Source organism: Typopeltis vanoorti, chromosome 13, assembly GCF_054136105.1.
Source record: "Typopeltis vanoorti isolate ZY-2024b chromosome 13, IOZ_Tvanoo_1.0, whole genome shotgun sequence".
In the NCBI taxonomy this organism is placed as follows: Eukaryota; Metazoa; Arthropoda; class Arachnida; order Uropygi; family Thelyphonidae; genus Typopeltis; species Typopeltis vanoorti.
The window spans coordinates 99506900-99534892 of record NC_143561.1 but is presented as its reverse complement, the minus strand read 5'-3'; the positions used below and the strand labels follow the sequence as shown (position 1 = coordinate 99534892).

General features: G+C 37.6%; 1 protein-coding gene across 24 annotated transcripts in view; it reads right to left on the bottom strand.

Moving 5' to 3' along the window:
- LOC150100409 (coiled-coil domain-containing protein AGAP005037-like) overlaps nt 1-27993 on the bottom strand; it is a 1356304-nt gene that overhangs the window by 282562 nt on the left and 1045749 nt on the right. For 23 of the 24 annotated variants that reach the window (XR_016549297.1, XR_016549300.1, XR_016549298.1 and 20 more), the window contains one exon: nt 5697-5759. The exons of the other annotated variant lie outside the window; for it this stretch is intronic. Coding sequence is in view for 18 of the 23 variants with exons in the window: in XM_090403260.1 (XP_090259386.1) it covers nt 5697-5759 (63 nt within the window). In the remaining 5 variants the exon portion in view is untranslated. The remainder of the gene's footprint in view (nt 1-5696; nt 5760-27993) is intronic. 24 annotated transcript variants of the gene reach the window in all.

Genomic DNA, 27993 nt, shown 5'->3' with positions numbered 1-27993 from the left:
CGGGATGGCCAGACACATGCTTGATTGCATCTGCCCTAATATTTCTAGTTTCTATGGTTTTTGCACTTTCGAACTCTCACTAAAGAAAACCTTCTCCAAACATCTAACTTCAAAACCATTTAAATGTAGTTCATCAGGCATATATGTCCTTTTGTTCATGAAATTTGCTCCACATATCTATGAACTGCACACCTGCTTCCTCCTGCACAATCTTCTCATTACTCATTAGCAATTATGACCCTTCTTCCTAACTCAGTCCTATCATAACAGGGCAGTAGACTCACAATCTTTACTTCTTACTCTTCATTTTTGCTTCTTTCAATAACTCTTTCATATCTTGCATATTTCTCCCCTTTCAAATCATTTATTCTTGCCTTCACAATCATCTCTTTCACTTCTCATTTCTGCAAAGTAACATTTCACTAACGTCCTTGATCTTCATACATGGGAAACATGCTTTTGTCTCTTTCTCATTAAGTATACCTCTTATCATCAAATCCCCATACAATACATTATCTTTATTTCCAGTTTCTTGCACTTTCATACTTTCCCCATTCACTTTTTCTTTCACTTTCCTGCCTGCTGTATTACATAACAATCGATTTGGCAGTAACTCTACTTCACATTTTGAATAGATAAATAATAATTCAGCCATAAAGTATGGTTTGGAAAGATGAGGAGACACAATTATAAAAGGATATTTCATTTAGTTTGTGACCTGAAGCACAAGCTTAAGATCAAATTGAATGTCATCAAAGACAGAAATGGAGCAGTACTAACAGAAGAACCGGAAATCAAAAACAGATGAAAAGAATACTGTGAGGAACTGTACAATGGATAAAAAAAAATTTGGAGAAGCCCTCTCACCAGGAAAATTTCAATTTGGAATCTCCTCCACTTAGGCATGAAGTTGAAAGAGCAGTTAAACAACTTAACAGCAATAAGGTGCAGGCTAAGGAAGGTGAAGAGCATGGTAAAGAAAGAAAATGGGCAGCATGAGAGGAAATTGGCTGGTCAGGCCAAGGTTAACTTGAGGGAATTCTTCCACTACATGGCAAGCAAGAAGAATAATAATTATGGCAGGCTAACATTGGTGGATAGTCATGGCAGCAGACTAACAGCTGCAAAGGATATAGTGGAATTATTGAACAAGCACTTTATCAGCGTATATCATACTGGTATAAATTATCCGGTACAATATATAGAAGAGAGGTAAGTATTAGGAGAATTGGAAGTGAAAGAAACAGAGGTGTATCAGATGTTGGCTATGCTTAAGGAATGTGCACCACAGTTGGTTATGTCCTTGACCTGGTTATTTAATGAAAGTCTTGCAGTGGGTAGGGTTCCTAAGGAGTGGAAAGAGGGCAAAATAGTACCACGTCACAAGCATGGTTCTAGGGCAGAAGTCTCCAACTATAGACCAATCTGTATAACTGCGGTAGTGGTCAAGGTGTTGGAGAGATTGGTAAGGAATAGAATACAGGATTGGGTTGATGGTCATAGCATTCTTTATGATGGTCAGCATGGATCTGTAAAGGATAGGTCCTGTCTTAGCAATTTACTTGATTTTTATTATAAGGTAACAAAGTGTGTTAGATGAGGGAGAATCATATACACTGATATTCTTAGACTTTGCAAAAGCGTTTGATAGATTACCACATGATAAGTTGGCGTACAAGCTGTAGAGGATGGGAATAGACAGCATATTGGTTAGATGGATCAGAGATTGGCTCTCTGAATGATACCAGCAGGTTGTGTATGATGGAGCAGTGTCTCAAAAAAGAAGGGTAACCAGTAGTAGTGTGCCCAGGTTTCTGTTCTTGGGCCCCTGCTGTTTAACTTGTTTGTAAATGATATATCATGTGGACTGACTGGGGATCTTCAATTATTTGCTGATGATGCAAAGTTGGGAAGAATTATAAGTAGTACTGCTGATGCTGAATCCCTTCAGAAAGATTTACATACTTTTTACTTGAACAAAAGAGTGGGATTGTAGTTTTAATATCAATATGTGCAAGGTGCTGCATTTTGGAGTGCAGAAATGGCTGTGTATTATATTGATGGTGCTGTACTGCAGGAAGTGGATGAGATTAGAGATTTGGGAGTAATGGTTGACTGAAGTTTAGAGGGCATATTGCTAGGGTTGCAAAGGTTGCACATTGTAGTGCTGCTATGATAAGAAGTACTCTCACATGCAAAGATAAGGAAGTGGTTGTGCCACTGTATAATGCACTAGTCAGACCATAATATCAGGAGTTTGGAATGCTGGCTATGGAGAGAAGTTGAAGAGATATGGATTGCAGAGTTTGGTGGATAGGAGGAAGAGAGGTGATATGATAGAGATGTTTAAGTTAGTGAGAGGATTATAAAAAGAGTAGAAGGTGAGAGGAAAAGAACCAGAGGTCATTCCTGGAAGTTATATAAAAATGTCGTGAAGAAGGGTGTGAGGAGTAGATTTTTTACATGGAGAATTGTCAGTGAATGGAATGCATTACCCAGAATGTGTTGTTAATGCAAGGAGTGTTAAGGACTTTAAGATTCTATATGATAATATGTTGTCAGTTGAATAAACCTCCCATGATGTGTCTGTCGACTCCATGGAGGGTATTATAATAATAATAATAATAAGGCCCTGGGTGCAGATGGAGTCTCAGCAGAGTTAATTAAAGCTACATGGGATAGAGAGATGAGAGTGTTTCATAGATTGATTACAAGGATATGGGAGACAGAATCATGGCATAGAGACTGGAAGAAGTCTGTTTTTATACCACTACATAAGACAGATTGAAGGATTGCAAGAACTATAGAACTATTAGTTTATAATCTGTCATGCAAGCAAGATTTTATTAAAGATCATTCTAAATAGTCGAGGCAGAGATGCTTGAGGAACAATCAGGTTTTAGGAAAGATAAGGGTACCAGAGATCAGATCCTTGGTCATAGACAGATAACAGAAAAGTATAAAGAATTTAGACTCCCTATGGTAATGTGTTTCATAGACAACTCTAAAGCTTTTGACTGTGTTCAGCATGTGAAACTGTGGTAAGTAAAGAAAAGAATAGTTTTCTTCAGCACACTGTCAGATTGATAGCTAACGTGTGCAGTGAGCAAGAAGCCATGGTAAGAATAGGTATTGGATTAACTGATTGGCTTCAGATTGGAAAGGGAGGTTAGGCAAGGATGCCTACTTTCTTCTAACTTGTTTAGTGTCTATGCTGAGAACATTATGTTGTGTATCACTGGATGAACTCAAGACAGGAATTAGGATATGTGGTACATCTGATTGGTAATCTCAGGTATATGCTGATGATAGAGTACCCCCTTTGTAATGACAAGGAAGAACTAGGACAATTCTTTACAAAGTTAATGGAATCAGTAAGAACAGAGAACTTCAGCTCAATCCTAGCAAGACAAAGATTATGGTTCTCAAAGGAAATATAGACAGGAAGCTCAGAGAAACAAGTATATCTTAATGGAGAAAGAACTGAGAAAGTCAGCAGGTTCAAGTACTTGGAATCCATTATTAATGTGAAGAACTGTTGTTCAGAAAATGTCAGAAGATGATTAGAAATGGCTAAACCAACAATCAGAGACCTGTCTAAAATCTGTCCACAGGAAAAAAGTTGAGGATTTTGGATGCAGCTGTTTTTCCAACAGAGACTCATGGATGTGAGACTTAGAACTTAAAGAAGTCTGTTAAGAAGAGGATATCTGCTTTTGAGATGTGGTGTTACAGAATGGCTGTTAAGGATATCATATACTGAAAGGCAGACAAATGGATGGATGCTAGAAAGGATTAGCAGAAGTTTAAGGCTCCTTATGGACAGCGACAGAAGAAAGTTGAAATACTTTGGACACAATGAAAAGATGGAAGGAGGAATTCTCAAAACGGTAATAGAAGGCAAAGTTCCTGGAAAAAGGGGGAAGAGGGTCGACTGTCAATAAAATGGATGATGTGTCTGGAGTGACTGATCTTCAGAGAGTTATAGCCTACAGAAAAGCATACAATACGACCACATAGCAAAGACTGGTGGCACATGATGCATCTGTCGATGTCCAATGAACAGATGAATGGATGCAAAGGAACATTTTCCAAAACTTATGGTTAAGAAAAAAATACAACTCTTGCTGTAATTTTCATAAAATCAGTATGATGCCTGTTTCAATTAAATTGATTTTTGCCTTTTCCCAGGAATTTTTATTTTGTCATCTGTGACAAAATAAAAATTCCATGGGAAAGGACAAAAATAAATTAGTCATATAGTTTATGATAATAAACTATTCTCTGAGGAAGAAAACAATAAGACAGAAATGTTATTGCTTTTTGCCACTTATGAATTTATTACAAGTTAGAAAACGACAAAAATTTTAAAAATGTTGATAACACGGGACCTAAGCATCTCAAGTGAACACCACAAATAATATTTAAAAAAAAAACTATGGACTATATTTTAAGCATACAGTTATCAGTCTTGTATAAAAGTTTCTTTAATGACTATAACATAAGATTCAAGGGGGGGGGGGGGAAACACCTATGTATACAGTACATGAATTGCTATTACCTTTCCCCCCCCCCCCCCCAAACAAAAAAAATCTGCATCTTCTTTATCATCAAGTAGAGTTGGCAACCATAATTCAAATATTTTACTGCAATATTTTTTTTCCTGATTTTTTTTTGGGAGGGAGGGGGGGATCCTGTATCCCACTGTATATTTATGTGATTATTCATTTTAACTATTATTTTAAAATGAAAATTCTAAAATGCCTACTGCAAGAGGTGTATATTTTTCATATCTTATAGCAGAAATGATGTACCCAAAGGGACATACAAATGATGCCCTCTTTCCCCAATGTTATATTTATATTAGTAACAATCATGCCTAACAGGAATGCAGTTCATTATTTCTACAGCTTTGTCCATCTAATCTGAAAACTTGTTAAACCATACATAAATGAAATATAGTATAAAATGCCAATGAATTTGACATATGTTTCTTAAAGAGCATTAGTACTTAACAAATGAGTTAGCAATATATAATACTCAGATTTTTAAATCTGCTTTTCTTAGCCAGCAATATACTGAGAAATGAAATATGTTTAATATAATAAACTAGAAGTGCAATGAAAAATAATTAACAAAAGGATTTATGTTCCTTCATTTTTTTCTTATTTATAATGACCCTAGCAGTTTCTTAATATTTACAGATATGCCATTCACTAATTTACTTTACTATATAGCTATCTTCTCTTTAATCTAAATATCATGCTTTATTTTCATTTATTTGTAAAATAGCTGCTAAAAGTTAACCAATATCCTTAATATGCTGTGATGTTTTTACAAAAGCAAATTTTCAAGAATTTTATTTCTTTAATGGTGATTTAAACTTTAAAATATATTGGTGAAATAACTGACACACACACATACATATATATATATATAGCAAGAACTTTGAAAGGGGAACTGGATATCAATCTTTAATAACGGGAAACTAAAATATTCTCCAAACGTATACAAATAATGTCATGATTAAGATAATTATTTTAATAGGGCAAGTAAACATGAATATAACAATATTCATGGATACAACATTTAAATGAAAACTAAATAAGAGGGGGAAAAAGGAACAGTAATGAAATAAGTATTCATATGTATAGAGATATAAATGAATGTAAGAATAAACAGTACTAGTTACACACCTGAAGACGCTTGGGAACGTAGAGAGGAGGAGGATTTGATGGCAGGTTTTGCAGGTCGCTCTGCTGTGAGGGGGAAACCACTATTAGTTCTGATTATTAGGAAAAAATTATAGGACCAAGGCGACTAATGATACAATATGTTGTGTCACATGATAGTGTGGTTAATGAAGAATAATGATGTGCATTTATGAATAAGTTCCTATTTAAATAATATATTTACTAGAATGAAAGGGGAGAGAAACAAGAAAAAACAAAGTGCTGAAGTTAACTATTTGAAGGAATTTAGTACTAAAACATGATCAACTAATAATTAAAATATTCACTATTTTCTATGTTTTTAGAAGTTAGATACATACCAAGATATATTTTTAAGGGACCCCTTTAATAAAAAGCAATTCCCATTTATTCCTATATCTACCCTACATAACTGAATAAAAAACAAATGGTTCTTTATCCAAACATACATACAATGATAATATACTAGATAAGGTAAAAACAGTTTACAGCGTATTAGCTTAATTTTCCCATTTTTCTAAATTTATTATAAATGTTAATTTATAGATTAACATAAAAACATACATTTTAATTATAAAATTTCAATTTTTTTAAAAAAAATCTTTGGTTTTCTTAAAATTTTGAATCACAAACTGAGATGCACATGTGTTGTATACTGTTACTTATTAATTTCTAACATAATAACCTTCAGTTATATTTGTAATATATTACAAAAATTAGATGTTTTAATAGTTTAATTTTAAAGCACGTTTTCTCAAAACTTTTTTTTTAAATGACTACCAATAATACATTAGTATCATTGGTGGGCTAAGGTCTTATTTTTATATAATCCAGAAATCCACTCTAGAGACCAACCATGGAATTTTTTCAAGACCTTTCAGGCCTCTAATAAAAGCATGCAGTAGTTTCAGACCAAGCAATGAAATCATCTCCCACCTACCCATTAACATTCCACTTAAATGCAGTCAAGAATTATGAGTTTGCTAACGTCTTCATGCCCACAAAGAAGGGAGTTACAGTACTCTCACTGTAGGGCCACCAGAATAATTTGTTATAGTGAATACTGAATTTCCTATAAATAGCATTGTACTTGTGGGGATTCTGGTTGAGATAATTTGTTAGTTTGTTAAAATGAAGTAATTATGTTATAATGTTTGCTATAGTAAGAATTGAATGCGTTTCTTTAGTTACAATATATTTAGAAGACTAAGAGGTGTTTAGAAGTATTATATAAACAGCAATAATTGTCTTGAAAATCTACACTATTGTGATAATTTTTTTTTAAACTTAATTTTTCAGGCATGATTCAGAACACTTCTTGACAAAGTGTGATAAATTATATATTATTATTTCTTTAATATCATTATTATTTAATATCTAGAACTTTAAAAATCAACTTTGAAAACTCCAGCTGTCAAATTATCTCTTATTCCTTCCTTATCATTCAATATTAATATATTAACCTTACACCAGTGCGGTTTGCTTACAACATTCCACACAAAGAATCTTCTCTTACAGCCCTTTCCTTTCATAGTCAACTTTCAAGGATAGCTTGTTGTTCTTTCTTTTCCCCACATCTCTCATTCTATCCTATAAAATATCTCCTGTGTGTGTCATTCTTTAAAAATCTTCTCGTATTAATCCTATATATAAATGTTTGCAGTACTGATGGGGGGAACTATTGGGAAGTAAATAGATAGCAACCGTAAATGAGTAAGCCCTGAACCAGAAAATGGAGGTAAAAGAGATGAAAGAAGAAGAAAACCTGATTCAGTGGATTTAAAGCTAACTGTATGTGGTGTAAAGTAAAACCAGTTATTGCTCACAGTTTCATAAGTTAATAGGAAAGTAGAGGATATACAGTGGTTTTGAAGTAGATTAAACAGTGACCATAGAAGTGGAGCTTACAGAAAAAACATATGGAATAAACAGACTGTTTACAGTCTGTCAGAGAAACTGAAGTGAACCTGGATGAGAAATCACTAATTAGATTATTAATTAATTGGTCTTTTGGGATAGAATCAAGGATTTTTCAGGATGTTTTTAGTATACTATCCCAAATGCTGTTGCAACTGGTTGCATACATGAGAAAGGTGGATGCTCCAAGAGGAGGTGAGAGCATGTGTAGGCAGGAAAGTAATGGGATGACCAGGGATCAAGAGAAAACAGATGTTGTTGCAAAGGGTTCTAAAATGAAGAAGCAGAAAGAGAAATGGCCCCAGTACAGCATGGAGAGAGCACATCGAGTGAATGGTATCAGTGGAACTAGCTGTAGATCCAGAAATGAGTTGTTGTGTTTGTATACCAATGCTAGAAGCATAAGAAACAAGGCGGATGAAATGGTTGCACTAATTGTGTCTATGTACCCAGAGATTGTTGGAATAAGTGAGACATGGTTAGATGAGGATGACATCCTGACAGTAATAGAGATGGAAAGGTATGATGTGTTTCATGAGGATAGAAGGGATAAAAAGGGAGGGGGAGTGCTATTGATGATAGAGAAAGAGTTATGTCCATACAAGGTAGAGATGCAAGAGGGAAATAGAGCCAGTGGTTTTGAGGCAGTATGGTGTGAGATAGAGGTGAATAGAATCAAATACTTGGTGGGATGTTGTTATAGACCTGGTAATGTGGATGGTGGTGATAGTGAAATGTATAGTCAAATAAGCCAAGCAAATAAGAAAAGGGTGATCATTATGGGTGATTTTAATTATGGCAGTATAGACTGGATTGAAGAGATAGCGACTGGAAGTAAAGAAAATGAGTTTCTTGAGTTTTTGAGGGATAACTACCTCAGACAGTATGTAACAGAGGGCACACGAGGATTAAGGGTCTTGGATTTGGTCATCTCATCGGAGGATGTAATTATAAATGAGGTGTCAAATCATCCACCAATTGGTGAAAGTGACCATGAGGTGATTACCTGGGTGGTTGCCAGCAGTGCAAGGACCCCTGTGAAAAAAGGGTATATGTGGAACTACAAGGGGGGTGATTATGAAGAGCTCAGGAGACAGCTTGCAGATGTAGCATGGAATGAGGAGTTAGCTGGAAAAGAGATCAATGCAGCTTGGGGGATTTTCAAAAACTATTTAGTAGATGCAATGTCTAAATGTATACCACGTGTGAGAAGGTTAAATAAGGTAGGTGTGAGATGGATGAATAAAGGGATTAAGCATGCAATACAGAAAAAAAAGGCATTGTGGAGACAGCATAAGAGAAGTGGAAGTAACCAATTTCATGAGTTCTACAAAGACCAGGCAAGGAGGGTGACTTGGTTGGTGAGAGTAGCTAAAGAGAGGAATGAACAGCAGTTAGCTAATGAAGCCAAAAAGAATCCTAGGGAGTTCTTTCGATATGTAGCCAGCAAAAGAAAGAATGATTACGGAAGGATGACATTGATTGGAGGAAATGGTATAAAGACAGCTGTTGCAGAATGTGTTGTGGAGATACTTAATGAGCAATTCATAAAGATCTTTCAATCTTGTGAATGTGACTTCATGGAGAGATTAAGAGCAGTTGATGATGGGGAGGAGAGACTGACTGTAAGTGAGCAAGAGGTGTTTGGGGAGTTGAGTAAACTAGATGTAAATAAGGCTGTGGCACTTGATAATATATCACCACGTATTCTGAAGGAGTGTGCCAGAGAGTTGACACCTGCCTTGACATATTTTTTTAATACGAGTCTTGCACTTGGTCAAGTTCCTAAAGAGTGGGAGGTCAAGATTGTGCCACTTCATAAAGGAGGTGATCGAACTCAAGCATCAAACTATAGGCCTATCTGTGTGTCAGGTGTTGTGGTTAAGTTGTTGGAGAAGCTTGTGAGAACTAGGATCCAGAGTTGGGTTGACAACAATGGTATAATCTTTGATGGACAGCATGGATTTGCTAAAGGGAGGTCATGTTTTAGTAATCTACTTACTTATTACAATAAAGTGACTGCTTCCTTGGACAGAGGAGAAGGATACACAGTAATATACTTGGATTTCGCAAAGGCTTTTGATAGAGTACCTCATGATAAGTTGACAGTCAAACTAGAGCAGATGGGGTTAGATATTAGATTAGTGCATTGGATTGGAGACTGGCTATCTGATAGGTATCAACAAGTTGTGTATGGGGGTGCAATATCCAGGAAAAGGAAAGTCACGAGTGGAGTGCCTCAGGGGTCTGTTTTAGGGCCATTACTATTTAACTTATATATTAATGATATTGGTGAAGATTTGGATGGAGATATTCAGTTGTTTGCAGATGATGCAAAGTTGGGACGAACCATAAAGAGTAGTGAAGATGTTGTGGCCTTGCAAGAAGACTTGAATAAATTGAGTGATTGGGCAAGCAAATGGGGATGTGAGTTCAATGTTGCAAAATGTAAAGTTTTAAAATTTGGAAAACAAAGATGGGATGCAGAATTTATGCTTGGTGAGAATATATTGTTGGAAGTAGAGGAAATAAGAGATCTGGGGGTGATAGTGGATAAGGATCTAAAATTTAGGGGACACATCGCCAAAATTGTGAAGACAACACAAAGACTTCTGGGAATGATGCGGAGGACACTGACATGTAGAAGTAGGGAGATACTTGTTCCAATGTATAAGGCTTTGATTAGGCCACACTTGGACTATTGTGCCCAGATTTGGTCACCGGGTTTTCAGAAGGATGAAGAGATGTTGGAAAGGGTCCAAAGGCGACTGACTAAGGTAGTTTCTGACCTCTGGAATGTTGAGTATGAGGAAAGATTGAAAAGATGTAATTTGCAGAGTCTCGTGGAGAGAAGGAAGAGGGGAGATATGATAGAGACCTACAAGTTGGTAAGGGGTTGTTATAGGATCAATGGTGGAGAAGTTCTACAGAGAATAGTGGGAGATCAGGGGAGAACCAGAGGTCATCCCTGGAAACTGTATAAGGAGGGTGTGAGTAAGGGAGTGAGAGGCAGGTTTTTTTCGTGCAGAGTTGTGAGTGATTGGAATGCCTTGCCTGAGAGCGTGGTGTCTGCAAGTAGTTTGAATGTGTTTAAGACACGGTATGATGAGATGTGTGTGTAAGATAAAAGGACCTCCTAGATGAGTCTTTGACTCCATGAGGTCTTGTTTAATAATAATAATAATAATACTTCCTGTGCGAAAATAGATGAATCGGTGATAGAGCTTTTTACCGATCTCAACCAGCCCTACTTCTGTACGATGTGCCTCCCTTCCATAAAACAGCTACTAAACCTAGGCAAGAGGGTTGAAAACCCTCGAACAACAGCTTAATGCTATGATAGATACTTTCTCCTCCAAAATCGAGATACTCAAACACCAGCGCCTGATCGCAAGTGCATCCGTACCAGCTAACGAACTTTGTGAACTAATCGCATCTATGGTACACGTCACTCGAGGCTGAAAATAGGAGACTCAACGCCGGAAATCCTGAACTTTCCGACGGACAATGATGAATCCTTAAAAGAAGACATCGGCAAACTAGTAGGAGGATGCAATTTTGATCCCAAAAATATCGTTAAATGCCATTGTTTCAGATCCATAAACAGAAGACAGGATGGAACGAACTTTCCATGTCTCGTGAAAGTGACCTGTGACACACCAACAAACACATTCAAATTTAACAACAAACTAAAGGATATTTGTCCTCAGTCATGCATACGTGCCCGACCTGATCTAACCTTGGCCCAGAGAGAACAAACATGCCAACTCCAAGGACAACTAGAAGAAAAACGCCAAAATGGAGACAACAGTTGGATTATAGCCTACAAACAAACCAAACTAGTGCAAAAACCATGACGCCACTAGTAGCCACCAAGGAGACCAGTATGTAGGCACTGCATAGGAAACGTACAAGACCCTTGCAGTCAAATCCATGCCTCACAGAATCTTGCATATCCACTTCACTAACATCCATGGCCTCAATTCCAACCTTAATAGCATCCACTACCATCTTGCAGTCTGCCAAACCCCACCTACTCTTTTTAACAGAAACTCAAATCTCACATTCCCCCAACACTATCCATCTCAACCATCTTAACTATACACTATTTAACTCCTTTTGACCCAAGGGTGGCATCTGTGCATATATCCGCTCTGACATACCTTGCCAGAGAGCACCCAGCCTGGAATTACCCAACTTCGACCTTCTTTGGCTAAAGCTATTCCTCCCCAACTCAAATTCATCTGCTGTCTCTATCGCTCTCCTAATACCACCAATCATTCTGAGCTTTTCATTTCCTCTCCCTAAAAGTTGATTTTCTCCAGTCCCACTCTCCTAATAGCGAAATCATCCTCCTGGGTGATTTTAATGTCCATAACACCAATTGGCTATCCTCTTCCAGTTGTACAGATCCTGCAGGCAGAGATGCTGAAACATTTGCCATCACTAATGACCTTACACAAATTGTTGACAAGCCGACCAGAATACCAGATAACCCGAACCACTCCCCAAATATCCCAGATCTCTTCCTTACTAATGACCCCTCCAAATATGTAGTGAGCCCCCCCCCCCCCCTGGGTAATTCTGACCACAACCTAGCACTCATCTCCTCCCCCCCATGCAACAACGCTTACACAGTCACACCCACACAAGAGTAGTTTGACATTATAACAGTGCCAAATGGGACAGCCTCTGAGACTACTATGCTTTATTTCAATAGTTGGATTATTGTTTCCGGTCTTCCAGTTAAAACATATGCACCGAACATATCACCAAGGTAATCTCCATTGGAATGAAAACATACATTCCCCACATTACTCTGAACTGCCGTCCCCAAACTAAACCCTGATTCTCCAAAAGATGTGCCAATGTGGTACAAATGACAAATCAGGCAAACCATAACTGGCTCAAATCAAGAATCCCATCCTCCTTCGATGCCTATACTGAAGCCCAAAACAGATGCATTTACAATCACAGGCAAGTTAAAGATTGGATGATCGTTACTTCAGACCTCCAATAAGAAAGTCTGTGGATTCATCCAGGTAACAAAAATCAACTGCAACCTAAAGACTGTCACAAACATCCATTATCTAGTAAAATTTAATCACCAAGACTGACTTTCTCAAGTAAAAAAACAAAAATGATCTAGGAAAATTAATCAATGCGTCTAAAACAGAATTTGAACAGGCAAAAAGCAGGAAGCTTGCAGCCTGTCCAAATGTCAACATGACTTTTGGTCTCTTGCCAAGGCAATTCGTCATAACTTTTGCCCTACACTACTCCCACCTCTATCATACCCAGATGGCTCAATTGCAACATCACCCACAGAAAAAGCTAACCTCCTGGCCTCATGCTTTGCTCCAATGCACACATAACTGACAATGGCAAATGCCCTCCAGTCATTCCAACTGCCCAAACATGCAATTCTTCCTGTATCTTTTTGCCAAAAAGATATCATAAACCTGTTGTCTAAATTAGACACAAAAGCATCTCCTGGCCCTGATGGCATTCCTCCAATTGTCCTGAAGGTCTGTGCAACAGAACCAACACGCTCTTACTCCACTCGTATATATCCCAAATCCTGGAAACTGGCCCACATTAAACCCATTCCTAAAAAGGGTGATAAATCACTACCATCTAACTATCACCCTATCTCACTCACTTCAGTCCTATCTAAAGTGATGGAGAAAACCATAAACTCTCAACTCCTGCACTACCTCGAAGGTATCCAACTATTAAGCGACCACCAGTACAGATTTCATCAAAACCGATCAACAGGAGATCTACTCTCATGCATCACCCATCGCTGGACAAATGCAATAATGCCATAGAGAAATTCAGCGAATCCCAAGTGGTTGCACTTGATATTGCTAAAGCATAATAAATTCAGTTTAATCCTTTATCCAAGTGTAAGCAAACAAAGTTTGCGCCTGAAAATATCTTCCGGACTGAGGTAAGGTGATGCAACACTAGACAACTCCAAGCAAAGGTGGACCAAGCTCTCATCATCCTTGTCTCAGTATCTCCCATAATGCAAAGCACATCTCCTTGCGGACATGTATACTGCTATGCATTAAGGGAAGAGCCACTACCCAGACTGGTCATATATACGAGTTGCCAACAGGTGTACCACCTTATTATTGAATTACTCTGGATTTAGAGAAAGATGTTGGAAGTTTGTTTTTCACTTGGTTAGACTATAATAAATTTAGTTTAATCCTTTATCCAAGTGTAAGCAAACAAAGTTTGCACCTGAAAATATCTTCAGGACTGTGGTAAGATGGTGCAACACCAGAAAACTCCGAGCAAAGGTGGACCAAGTTCTCATAACTCCTTGTCTCCCACTGACGAGACCTCAATTAAGGTCGAAACTGGGTAGTGGCTCTTCCCTTAATGCACAGCAGTATACATGTCTGCAAGGAGATGTGCTTTGCATCATGGGAGATACTGAGACAAGGAGTGATGAGAGCTTGGTCCACCTTTGTTCGGAGTTGCCTGGTGTTGCACCACCTTACCTCAGTCCGGAAGATATTTTCAGATGCAAACTTTGTTTGCTTACACTTGGATAAAGGATTAAACTAAATTTATTATAGTCTAACCAAGTGAAAAATAAACTTCCAACATCTTTAAAGCCTTTGACTGGGTCTGGCACAAAGGCTTACTAAGCAAACTCCCATCATTTGGACTGTCTCAGGACTTCTGCAGATGGATTGCCAGCTTCCTGTCTGGACGAACACTATGTGTGATGGTAGATGGCTCTCTATCCTCTCACCATCCACCTGATGCTGGGGTCCCACAAGGTTCAGTTCTCTCACTGACCCTCTACCTTCTATATATCAATGACCTACTTCAGTTGACCTCTAACCCAATACACAGTTTTGCAGACAACAGCACATTACACTCCTCCCTCTCATTTGACAAACCCTACTCTACACAACTCACTTCAACCCACAGAACATCAACCACCACTGCCCTTAATTCTGATCTCCCAGCCATCCTCCAATAGGGCTCAGATAACCTTGTCAACTTCAATGCTAGTAAAACCTAGTTTTGTCTTATTTCTCACAAAAAAAGAACCATTTTCCCCCAACATTGTTTTTGATAACACTCAAATTTCCAGACAAGATGAGATTTCTCTTCTCGAAATTACGCTAACATCAAGACTCACCTGGCATAAACACATCACAACCATTGCATCCTCAGCTTCCAAAAAAATAGGTTTTTCTCTTTCGCTCAAGATGTTACTTTACCTCTTATACAAATCACAAATCCGTCCAGATATCGAATATTGCTCTCACATTTGGAGTGGTGCTCCTTAAAGCTCCCTCAAAATGCTTGACTCAATACAGAAAAGAGTAATTAGACTGATAAATGATCCATCTCTCACCAACTCGCTTCCCTCACTTTCACATTGATGCTTGAGCTCTGCGACTTGTATATTCTATAAATATTTCCATGGGAAATGTTCATCTGAAACAGCATCAATAATTTCCCCACTCTGTACTAAGCCCATTGAAACATGTACAGCTGCTGCCCAACATCCTTATACAGTACACCTTGAAACCCACAGAACAAGTTTTTTCCTCCTCTTTCGTCCCTGCTACTGCAGTACTGTGGAATAGTCTTTTCCCTGATGTATTTCCCAAGGAATACAACACACAGGCTTTTAAATCAAATGTAAACAAGTTTCTCCTTTCCCAACCTGCTACTCATATATGGTACTAACGTACTATAGGTTGACCAGCCAACCTCTTGTTAAAATCTGTACAAAGTACCATAAGGGGAAAGATGGAATATATAAAGCAAAACAGGATGTACATTTTAGGATGTTAAAAAAAAGCAATCAGTGTGATGTATTTATTTGTTGATATATCATGTTGGTAGAGATGAGTCTTATATCAAAGGCAAAATAAAAGAAAACTTTTTTTTTTTTTTTTGCAAGAAAGAAAGAATACAGGAAATGTTTGATGATAATGAAATTACAATGTGCCCTACTGAAAAAATGGCATAGATATCAGCATTAAGAGTAATAACATTGATGTTCGTATTGATTTAACAATATAATGAGTTTCAAAACAAGGACGCATAGAGGTGCAGTATTATCGGCAAAGTTATAGATAGGATTTGAGATAAATGAGAGAAGATTATTAAAATGAAATAAGAAGGGATAAATAAGTGAGAGAAGAGAATTCTGGGAGCAATTTTTGCAGTAGGGCGGTTTGAAAAAAGAAAGCTATTCACCAATAAAAGGAAGCCATGAGGCTCTGAAGAAATGGTCCATGGCACGTGTTCAGAGCTGAAAAATGTGGGTGAGAAACCCCAAGTGGATTAAGAAGGATGGAATCCATAGTATTAGCAGTTAATTAACTTAAATAAAGTGAATGATTCACAATTAAGTGAATTATCTGGAATTAGTTAAATAGTACTCTAATAAAAAATATTTCCTAATACTAATCAATGCACATCATTTCACTGGAAACTAACATCAAATTTACATTCACAGGCAAGTTAAAGATCTGATGATCATTACTTCAGACCTCCAATAAGAAAGTCTGTGGATTCATCCAGGTAACAAAAATCATCTGCAACCTAAAGACTGTCACAAATATCCATTATCTAGTGAAATTTGAACTTCTTCACTGCAAAGCAGAGAAGCTATTAATTTAATCACCAAGACTGACTTTCTCAAGTAAAAAAACATGAATGATCTAGGGAAATTAATCATTAATTAAAATGAATACATTAAAATGGTAATTATATTTATCAACCATGTGTTGATACTAAGCAATGGTTCACCTCAAGAGAAACAGTTAAGTCATATTAGGATCTACTTAGATGTTTTTCATTGCTGGAAGACATCTAAGTAGATGGTAATTACTTGTATAGAGGTGTTTCTTTTCATATTGCGAAAATGGAACATTCATTATACACTTCTTGGAAAGAAGTCAACTGTGTCCAGGTGAAATGGCTGTGAGAAAGGAACTGATGGAGTTTCAAAGAGGCATGGTGATAGGATGCCATGTGAGAAGCCTATCTGTTTAACAAATTGGTGACAAATCAGGCCATCCCAGTTCAACAATCAGTGATGATTGTTGGAAGGAGTCAACTGCAAATGCTACCCACAGTAAACGACCCACCACACTCACCGAACATGACCATAGGGTGACACAAAGGATAATATATCAAAACCACCATTCATCAGCTGACATGTTGAATGTAGAGTTCTGAGCATCGAATGGAACAAGAATCTGCACAAAAACATTCAGTAATGAGGTTCACAGCATAGGTTTTCATGGTAGGACTGAAATATGCAAGCTTCACTTTACCAGAACCAACATGCAGCATCATCTTCAGTGGTGCAAAGAGCATGTACAGTGGGACGTGGAAGCTTGGAAAGATGTGTTATGAAGTAACAAATCATGCTACACCCTCTGCCAAGTAGATGGATGGGTGTGGGGTATGCCCGATGAATGTCTCTTACCATAGTGCATAACCAAAAACCATGATATTTGGAAGTGGTAATGTGATGGTATGGTCATGTTTTTCCTGGTTTCGCCTCGGACTTCTGTTTGGTGTCACAAACATTGGATTGAGAGGTATCTGAACATGCTGGACAATGCAACTTTGTCCAGCATGTCCTACTTTGTGGCATTTCTATGGAAATGACCACTGTTTCTTTCAGCAAGACAATGCAATGTGTCATAAGGCTGCTGCTGTAACTGCATGGTTTGTGGACATGAATGTCATCACAAGGGACATCTATCCCACAACAGTCTAGGACCACATTACATGCCTACAGGAAAAATGATCCAAAATTCCCACTGATTGCTATCGGACGTTTGTGAAAAGTATGCCCCCATAGGATTGATTGCTGCAGTCATCACAGCAAAAGGAAGTCCTACATCTTATTAAGCTGGGCACCATGGATTTTTGTTCTTCACACTCTGGTTCCATTGACTTCTTTTCAAGTAGAGTAGGTTCAGATAAAATGTTTAAATGTACTTTTAAATTTAAGCTTAAGGATTAATAGGTAACTTCTTCCAGTGTATTTTATAGCAATGTTGTGATCAGCAAGTCAAGCTCAATTAAAGGAATTTACTGCAACATTTACTAATCTAATAGTTGCAATTCTATTAGCCAGTCCAAAATGAGGAATACTTTAACTGAAAGAGATCTTGATTTTTATCAGCCTTCCACGGATATGCTTAAGACCATCTAAAGGCAGTAAGAGCATGAACTCCATAAATTATCTAAATGTACGTGAATGTGCATATATGTATGTGGTCAGCTTTATGTTTGTAAGAGGAAATACTGGAACATTCAGAAGAAAATCAGACCCACAGTCTAGGACTAATTCATTTAATGACAGGAAAAAAAAAAGGAACATGGACAGCAAGTGAACATACACTGAATAATCACTACTGTGGGCAAAATGATATAGATACCATGAAATCCATCCACATTTTGGTTCATGTATATTCATTCATAGCTTATCTATCCCTCATTCCTTTTCCTTCATTCTTTCATATCTCTTTTCTTCTTTATTCTTCTGATCTTTTTTAATTTTATGTAAATGTTTATATGTAGCAATATTTACATGTTCAACATTGATATAGTAGATAATCAATAATCAATTTGCATGCATTTTAATTAATCTATCTATCTATCCACCCATTAGTCTTCAGACTCCATGGAAGCCTAGAAATAATCCTAATACTAAGACCACTATCTCATTCTTTCTTCAAATTACATAAATTCACCATTTATATAACCCACTGGTGAAGAGCATTTAACACATATTCTACTAGAAGTAAAAAATCCTTTCCTTTTTATGATGCTCCGTCACTCCATCACTAAATTTACTTGGTTTAGGTAAATACAAATTCCTGCTATCTATCTTAAATATTCCATGAACTTATAATTTTCAATTAAATCTCCTCTCCAACTGTAGTTAGATAAATTCATCTGTTTACAATAGCCATTTGATTCTCATAACTGTGTTAATGTGGTGTCAGAGAAAATGTAACTGATGAAGAAGACATACTAGAGATGTTTAATTTTCACTTTATTAGGGTATTTCATCATGGAAAAGAGGTTTTATTACTGGAGGAAAGGGAAGAGTTCAAGGTTAAGACATTCATGAGGAAGGTGTTTCAAATACTAAGTACTCTGGATGTCAAGTCAATGGGGACAGGAGGGATTTCATGTTTTAAGGAACTGACAGCTTTGTTTTCTTGGAAAATGTGCCCAAGGAGTGGAGGGAGGATAAGATAATCCTACTAATAATGGTGGTGGTGGTAGAATGGAAGCATCAAACTATAGGTCAGTTTGTATGTCTTCTGTAGTTGTTAAGATTTTGAAGAAATTAGTGAGAAATCGTATACAGCACTGGGCAAATGAGGATAAGGTTATCTGTGAGGATCACTCTTGTTTTAGTAATGTAATTGCCTTTTAAAATAAAATACCAAGTTTATGAGGAAAAGACATATACTGCTATTTTTTTTAATTTTACAGTCATTTAACAGGGTACCACATTATAAGCTTATATTTAAGTTGCAGCATATGGGTTTGGATGGTCAGATAGATAGAGTTGTGTACAAGCGAACAGTATCAAGAAAGCAGAAGGTTACAAGTTGGATCCCTCAGGGCTCAGTATTGGGACCTGTAATGCTTAACCTTTATATCAATGATGTTGTTAAATTGCAGGGAGATATTCAGTTGTTTGTAGATGATGTGAAGCTGGAAACGGTTATTATTATTATTATTTTGGGCGACTCCAGGAGTACTTAGACTCATCGAGGGAGGCCCTAAACATCATGTCCACACAACTATGCGATTACATTCTCACAGTATCTATCATATCTTGTCTTGAACTCGTTCACCGTAATAGCACCCACAACAGACTCTGGCAGCTTATTCCACTCATTTACTACTCTAAAAGTAAAGAACCCAGCTCTAACATCCCTGCTAAGCACACTCTTGCCCAGCTTCCATAGGTGTCCTAGTTCTCCCACCACCAGTCCTGATCTCAAAAATATCCTCTGAATTAATCCTATAGAATCCCTTTAGCAATTTGAATGTCTCAATCATATCTCCCCTCCTCCGCCTATCAACTAGTTTCTGCAACCCACAAATCTTCAACCTGTTCTCATATGGTTCATTCCATAGACCTGTTATCATCTTAGTCACTCGCCTCTGGATCCTTTCCACCTCCTCCCCATCAAGAAGAAACCGAGGTGACCAAATCTGGGCACAGTAATCGAGATGAGGTCTTATCAAGGCTCGGTACAGAATACAATAACTTGCTTGTCTCTGCTCGCCAAGGTATTTTTCAACAACCAAGTGAGTTGATGAGCTGATTTAGCTACTTTTGCAGTGTGCCCCCTAAACTTCATCTCCTTATCCACCAACACTCCCAAGTCCCTGGCCTCATCAATCTCTTGGAGTACAGTTCCACCAATGTGGTATACTGCTGCTAATCTTTTCACCCCAAAATGCATAACCTTACATTTTGTCACATTAAATTGACATCCATTCTCCTTAGCCCAGAACTCCAATCTATCTAAGTCATCCTGCAAGACTTTGACATCTTCTGCATTCACTATTGCCCTACCCAACTTTGCATCATCAGCGAACAAATGAATTGTTCCACTTAGATCCTTCCCTATATCGTTAATGAACAGATTAAACAGCAGTGGTCCAAGAACAGAACCCTGTGGCACACCACTAGTCACAGGCCGTCTTTTGGACTCTACTCCTGAATAAACTACTCTTTGATATCTCTCCATCAACCAACCACCTATCCATCTCACCAACCCTATATCCATTCCCATATGTTGTAGTTTACGGATTAGTATTCCATGTGGTATCCTGTCAAACGCCTTTGCCAGGTCCAGCAGTATCACTGTAAACCCATTTCCCTTATCCAGTTCAGCCGTCACCTTGTTATAAAACTTGAGCAAGTTACTGAAGCATGATCTACCCTTCACAAAGCCATGCTGTCCCCTGTACAGTATCTCGTTTTCATCAATCCACTCCTGTATTTTTCCCTTGACCACTTTCTCTAAGACCTTGACAACGACTCCTGATATGCTGATCGGTCGGTAATTTGCAATCGTAGTCTTGGATCCTCCTTTATGCAGTGAAACTATTTTCCCCTCTTTCCACACCTTCGGGACTAAGCCAGACCTGAGACTCAGATTAAACAATTTATCAGTGTTATCAGTAATAGTGCTGATATGGTTATCAAATCCTCCTCATCAGTTACGATCTGGAAGATTTTAATAAGATGGACAGATGGGCAATTAATGAATGGGGTATCAGTTTAATGCAACTAAATTCAACAACGAAATTTTAATATTTGAACTAAACTCCAAACTACTTGGCTATGAAGACTTCCCTCTAAATGATTACTTCCTATTATTCTTCTATGATTATCTCTATGATTACTTCCTTTATCTATAAATTAATTTTTCACTCATCTCTACATGTGATCATCAAAACATTATTTGGCACCTTTTAAATCAGTAAGTTCTTATATGAACACCTCAAAAGTTTTACTGAAATCTGAATAAATCACATCACAACCATTACCTTTGTCTATTTTTCTCATTGACTCCATCACAAACAATAAGCAGATCTGCTATAATCAATCCCCCCTTAACGAATGTGATGCCATGCTCAATCCTATCAAGAATATTCTGGATATGATTACTAATTAATTTTTCTGTTTGGCTACTGATGGTGACTGACTGCCCCAAAAAAGTTAGGGCTAAAATAGCCTCACCTACTTACTCCCTCTGGGGAATAAAAGGCATTAATGAATTTATTATTTTTATTTATTCATTTAATAATTTTTCCATTATTCCATCTACAATGCCAGGAAGGGCCTGACAGGAGATCTTCAACTGTCTGCCGATGATACAAAGATAGGCAAGGCTATCAGAAATGCTACTGATATATGCAATTTAGAGGTTGATTTCAATAGACTGGAAGTGTGGGAAAATGATAATGACTATCAATTCAATGTTAGTAAACAGAAAGTTATGCACTTTTGTGTGATGAGATATCAAATTGCAGATTATATTGGTGGGATTAGCTTGGAGTAACTGATGAGACTAAAGATCTTGGCAAGTTAAAGTTCAAGGGTCACATAGCAAAAGTTGCAAATACAACTCAGAGGATAATTGAAATGAATGTTCATATGTAAGGATATGGAGATCATTTTGCCTCTTTGTAAGGCCTTGATACAATTGTCTCTGGACTACTACAGAATATCGAATGATAAAATTTTCATTATTTGAACACGGTTATGGTTTCAAAGGACATTTCTCAGATATGCCTTGAATACAAGTTAATAATAATAATAATTATTATTATTATTATTATTAAGATCCCATGGAGTCAAAGACTCATCTAGGAGGTCCTTTTGTCATATACTCAGCTCATCATACCATGCCTTAAATACACTCAAAATTCTCTGCAGACACTACCCGCTCAGGCAAGGCATTCCAATTATTCGTAATTCTGCATGCAAAAAACCTGCTTCTCTGAATTTTTAAGATCATCATTATTGTTAATGTTAACAATACTGATGGTCTAAAAATCCCCAAGAATATGGAAGGCACAAACTCTACCCACATAACCTTTCCATCTAAGAGTTAATTATAAATAGTACTGTGCATAATCAATCTTAACTCTAATATAACAACTCTCATGTTAAATTAGAACACCACTTTTGCTGTAATAAAACTATCTATATGAAATTGTTCTCTGATGATGTTATAAATAGAATGTAGCTTTGATGTAGTTATTTTATTATATTATATATTTTTTACACTAGAGGTGGTCAGGCCAGTAGAATAACCGTTCATTAAATCATTGTCTATTTGGCATACTGTTTGAAATGTAATATAGCTTGTCTCTCTGTGTGTGTACACACACACACACTCCAGATGATGACCTTTATATGAAGGTCGAAATGTTCAGAAATTAATTATTTCTAACACAGCTGTAGACTCCATAATTTGTCTGAAATGAAAGCCTACCATAATAGTTGCATGAAACTGACATCCTCCATTCATTTGCCCATCTGTCCAATTTATTATTATTATTGCACGGACACATCCATGGAGTCCAAAGACTCATCATGAGAGACCAAATTATCAATCATATCTGTCATATCTCTCCTTGAACCCATTAACAGACAAAGCACTCACAACTGACTCAGGCTTCCCGTTCCATTCATTCACCACTCTCTAAATGAAAAATCAAGTCCTCGGGCCCTTGCTAAGCACGATCTTACCCAACTTCCAGGGGTGATCTCTTGTTCTTCCCCCTTCAGTCAAGTACTGCAACATTTTTCTTACATCAATCCTACAAAAGCCTTTAAGTAACTTAAATGCTTCTATTATATCCCTCACGTTTTTTTTTTTTTTCTATCAACCAACTTTTGCAATCCACAAACCCTCCATCTATCCTGATAGGGAGCATTCCACTGGCCACTCACCTCTGGATCCCTTCCACCACTTCCTCATCTCCAAGAAACCCAGGTGACCAGACCAAAGCACAGTAATCCAGATGTGGTTATATCAAGGCTTTATAAAGTGGAATGATTACTTCCTTATCTCTGCTTGTTAGTATGTTCTTCAATAACCAAGTTATTGAATTTGGTTACTGTTACAATTTGCATAACAGAGTTCCATGTTTTCTCCTGTCAAATGCCTTTGCAAAATTCAGCAGTGTCATCATATAGCCATTCCCTTTAAAAGTTAATAGATTACTGAGGCATGACCAAGCCTTCACAAAGCCATACTATCCCTCATGCAGTATTATATTCTTATCTACCCATTCCTGAATTCTCTTTTTTTTGATCAACTTTTCCAGTACTTTTACCACCATTCCTGAGATACTAATTAGTCTATAATCTGCTAACAAAGGCTTAGGTCCTCCTTAATGCAAAGGAATTATTTTGCCCTCCTTCCCCTCTCTAGGGAATTTACCAGAGCTGAGACTTAACAGCCTAGTCAAAGGCATTTCCCCTGCACATTCTCGTAAAACGAGAGCCAACATCCCATCCAATCCTACAGCTGTATTTGCTTTCAGATTCTGCAATATTCTAAGTACCTCCAATTCATCAACCTCTGTTCTCACATCAGTCCCTGTCACCTCTGCAATAACAAGTTCTTCACCTGGATGATATATCCTTACAAAATGGTCACTCAGTAGCTCAACAATTTTGTCTGTCTCTGTTACCTCTCTACCATCTGCACTAATTAAAGTTATCCTTGAATAGTCATTCTTTTATCTGTTTGCCATATAATGAAAAAACTCGAGCAAGGAAAATTTTTCATAAAGTGAGGGTGGGGAATTTATTATTATTATTATTATTACGTGACACCTCCAAGGAGTCCAAAGACTCATCGAGGGAGGGCACCTACTCTACAACTCTCCATCTCCATCACTCAATCCACCAACTACAGCAAACCACATCATCTACTGCCCACCATCACTAGTATTTTCACAGATAATTACAAACATCCATGCCCACGGCAGGATTCGAACAACCACAGTCTTTTTTTTTTTTTGGCTGGAGAGCAGATATGCTAATCACTCGGCCAACCAGGCTGGCATATATCACAAAATATTGCAAATTCACCTTTTCCTCAACATATGACTGTGCAACAAGTGGTGTAATTTTTCTAATAAAAATAATCATTATGTGTTCTACGTCACACATTTCTATAGTTAACAGGAATTTTAAACAAAAAACAATTCAAGAGATGAATGAAGGAAAGTGATTAGTGACAAATAAGTAAGTGAATTACTGAAATTATTTCAATTAATATGAATTTTAATCAATCTAATACAAGGAAAATTGATTTTAAATGCATTTGTGATAAAATTTTGTCATTTATTTTATTAAGTGTGCCTGAGTAGTGACAACACCCCATGACTGGAAGGCCCAAGTGCAAACTGTTTAAAATGTAAAAAAGAAATTTATATTAAAAAATTCTCTCCTGTTTTGTGAAGTTTATGCATTATCACACACAGCTATAGCAAGCTAAAAAGAAGATAATTAATCCTCATTATTAACAACAATTAGGTTTATATGATCCTAACAGGTGAAGGAGGATAAGTTTATATTCTTGTTGCTTTGAACTATTAAAAATATATATTTGATTGGTTTTATTTATGAATGATATTAGATCCCACCCAAAAAAAAAAAAAAAAAGAGTCAAAAGACTCATCACAGGCCTGATTACCACACATAGACACACACATACACTCAGCTCATCAAACAATGCTTTAGATTCATTCACTGTTTCAGCACTCACCACTCTACACTGAATTCCACTCTCATACAAAAAACTTACTCCTTGCTCATCTGTTCACACTCTGCTGTCTCCTTCCATTCTATGAAATATCTGACATTTAACCAGTAGCAAACCCTCACTAACAAATATGTCTTCAATAACAAATCCCTCCTCCTATTTGTGAGGCTATTCAATTGACATTCCCTGTCTTCATACTCAACATTCAAGAGACATCACAGTGCCTAAATCTTCTCTGGACCTTTCCAATATATTATCATCACCCCCTCCGCTTCCTTGATAACCAGGTGACTAGATATGTGTTCTATAGTCTCCATTATATATCCAAGTTCTTTTCACCACTTGGTTCAGTGCCATGGCATGTAAATAGGTATACAGTCAGCCATTACCTCCTTCAAACGCTCCTTTACCGCTTCCCATGCAAGGGCTGGAGGTTGATAGTGCATGGGAAGCGATAAAGGAGTGTTTGAAGGAGGTAATGGCTGACTGTATACCTAGAGTCCGGATAGTAAATCAAGTAGGGATTAAATGGATGAATGACACCATTAAGCTTGAGATGGAAAAAAATAAAGAAACAACTGTGGAGGAAATTTAAGGAGAAAGGTGACCTGCGGGCACATGAACAGTATAAAGCACAGGCCAGAAGGGTAATGAGTCGCAAGCTAAAGAGAATCCCAAACAGTGTTTTCGATATGCTGCAAGTAAAAGAAAAATGTATATGGCAGAATGATTTTAAGGAACGCCGATAGTAGGGAGGAAACTGAATCAGTTGATATAGTGGAATTACTGAGCAAACACTTTGCAAGAGTATATCATCCAGGTGGTGATATTATAGAAATGAAGGAACCAACAGCTTACGGGAATTGAGGTGAATGAAATGGAGGTGAATAGTATATTACAAAACCTTAATGTGAATACATCTGTGGGATTGGATGGTATACCAGCTCAGATCTTACATGAAGTGGCTAAAGAACTGTCAGTGCCCTTGACCATTTTGCTTAATTTGAGTCTTGGGTCTGGGATAGTCCCAAGGGGGCAGAAAGAGGGGAAAATAGTTCCACTGCATAAAGGAGGTTCCAAGACTGCCGTTGCAAATTACTGACCGATCAGCATATCAGAAGTTGTCAAGGTTTTGGAGAAAGTAGTCAAGAGAAAAATACAGGAATGGATAGATGAAAATGGGATACTGTATGGGGTACAGCATGGTTTTGTGAAGGGTAAATCATGCCTTAGTAACTTGCCCACATTTTATAACACAGTGATGGCTGAACTGGATAAGGGTAATGGGTATACAGTGATACTATTGGACCTTGCTAAGGCCTTTGACAGGATACCACATGGAATTCTAATCAGTAAACTGCAGCATATGCGGATGGATATAGGGTTGGTGAGATGGATAGGAGGGTGGTTGATGGAGAGATATCAGAGAGTGGTTTATTCAGGGGTAGAGTCCAAAAGACAGCCTATGACTAGTGGTGTGCCGCAGGGTTCTGTTCTTGGACCACTACTACTTAATTTATTCAATAACGATATAGGAAAGGATCTGAGAGGAACTGTTCATTTGTTTGCTGATGATGCAAAGTTGGGTAGAGCAATAGCCAATGCACATGTCAAAATTTTGAAGGATTATTTGGATAGATTGGAGGACTGGGCTAAGGAGAATGGATGTCAATTTAATGTGGCAAAATGTAAGGTTATGCATTTTGGGGTGAAAAGATTAGCAGCAGTATACCACATTAGTGGAACTGTACTCCAAAAGATTGAGGAGAACAGGGATTTGGGAGTGTTGGTGGATAGGGAGTTGAAGTTAAGGGGGGCACATTGCAAAAGTGGCTAAATCAGCTCATCAAATCACTTGGTTACTAAAAAATACTTTGACGAGTAGAGACAAGCAAGTTATTGTTCTTCTGTATCGAGACTTGATAAGACCTCATCTCGACTACTGTGCCCAGATCTGGGCACCAGGGTTTCTTCTTGATGGGGAGGAGGTGGAGAGGATCCAGAGACGAGTGACCAATATGATAGCAGGTCTATGGAATGAACCTTAAGAGAACAGGTTGAAGATTTGTGGGTTGTAGAAATTGGTTAATAGGCGGTAAAGGGGTGATATGATTGAGACATTCAAATTACTGAAGGGTTTCCATAAGATTAATTCAGAGGAAATTTTTCAGAACAGGACTGGTGGTGGGAGGAGTAGAGGCCATTTATGGAAACTGGGCAAGAGTGTGGTTAGCAAGGGTGTTAGAACTAGGTTTTTTACTTGGAGAGTGGTGAATGAGTGGAATAAGCTGCCAGAGTCTGTTGTGGGTGTCATGACTATGAATGAGTTCAAGGCAAAAGTATGATAGATACTGTGTGGATGTTGAATAGTTGTTCTTGACATGATGGTTAGGGCCTCCCTCGATGAGTCTAAGGACTCCTTGGAGTTGCCCCTAATAATAATAATCACTGCCATAATTAATTGTGCTATCCTCACAGTTTTAAGAATGTGACTCCTAAATTTCAAAGATCTCCACCACTACTCCAGGATCCCGCACATCCTCCACCTCCTTCAAAATTTCTCCACGAATTGAATACTCTGCATCCAATCCTGCCAAAATTCAAAACCTCACACTCCACAATACAACTGTTAGCAACATGCACACAGTCTACCAAAATCCTCTAGTAAAGTTATAACACATGTGATCTATTCCTCATAGTTCTAACTTTTCATCATCTACAAATAACTGCATACCCCCAGTTAAACCACTTCCAGTATCATTAACATACAAGTTAAAGAGTGGCTGAAAACATGTCCCTTTTTAGCATACAACTGGGGATTTCCTGTTATAAAGATACCACTCCCCCAAACACAACTTACTGATACCTATCTGACAGCTACTCACTAATCCCTATCTAATGCCATCTATTCCAGTTTTATCAAATTATTGTGGCAATCTATCTAAAGCCTTTGCAAAATTACAAAATACTAGTGGTGATGATGGGCAGTAGATGGCAGTGGCGTAGGTAGTTGCAGTTCGCTGTAGTTGGTG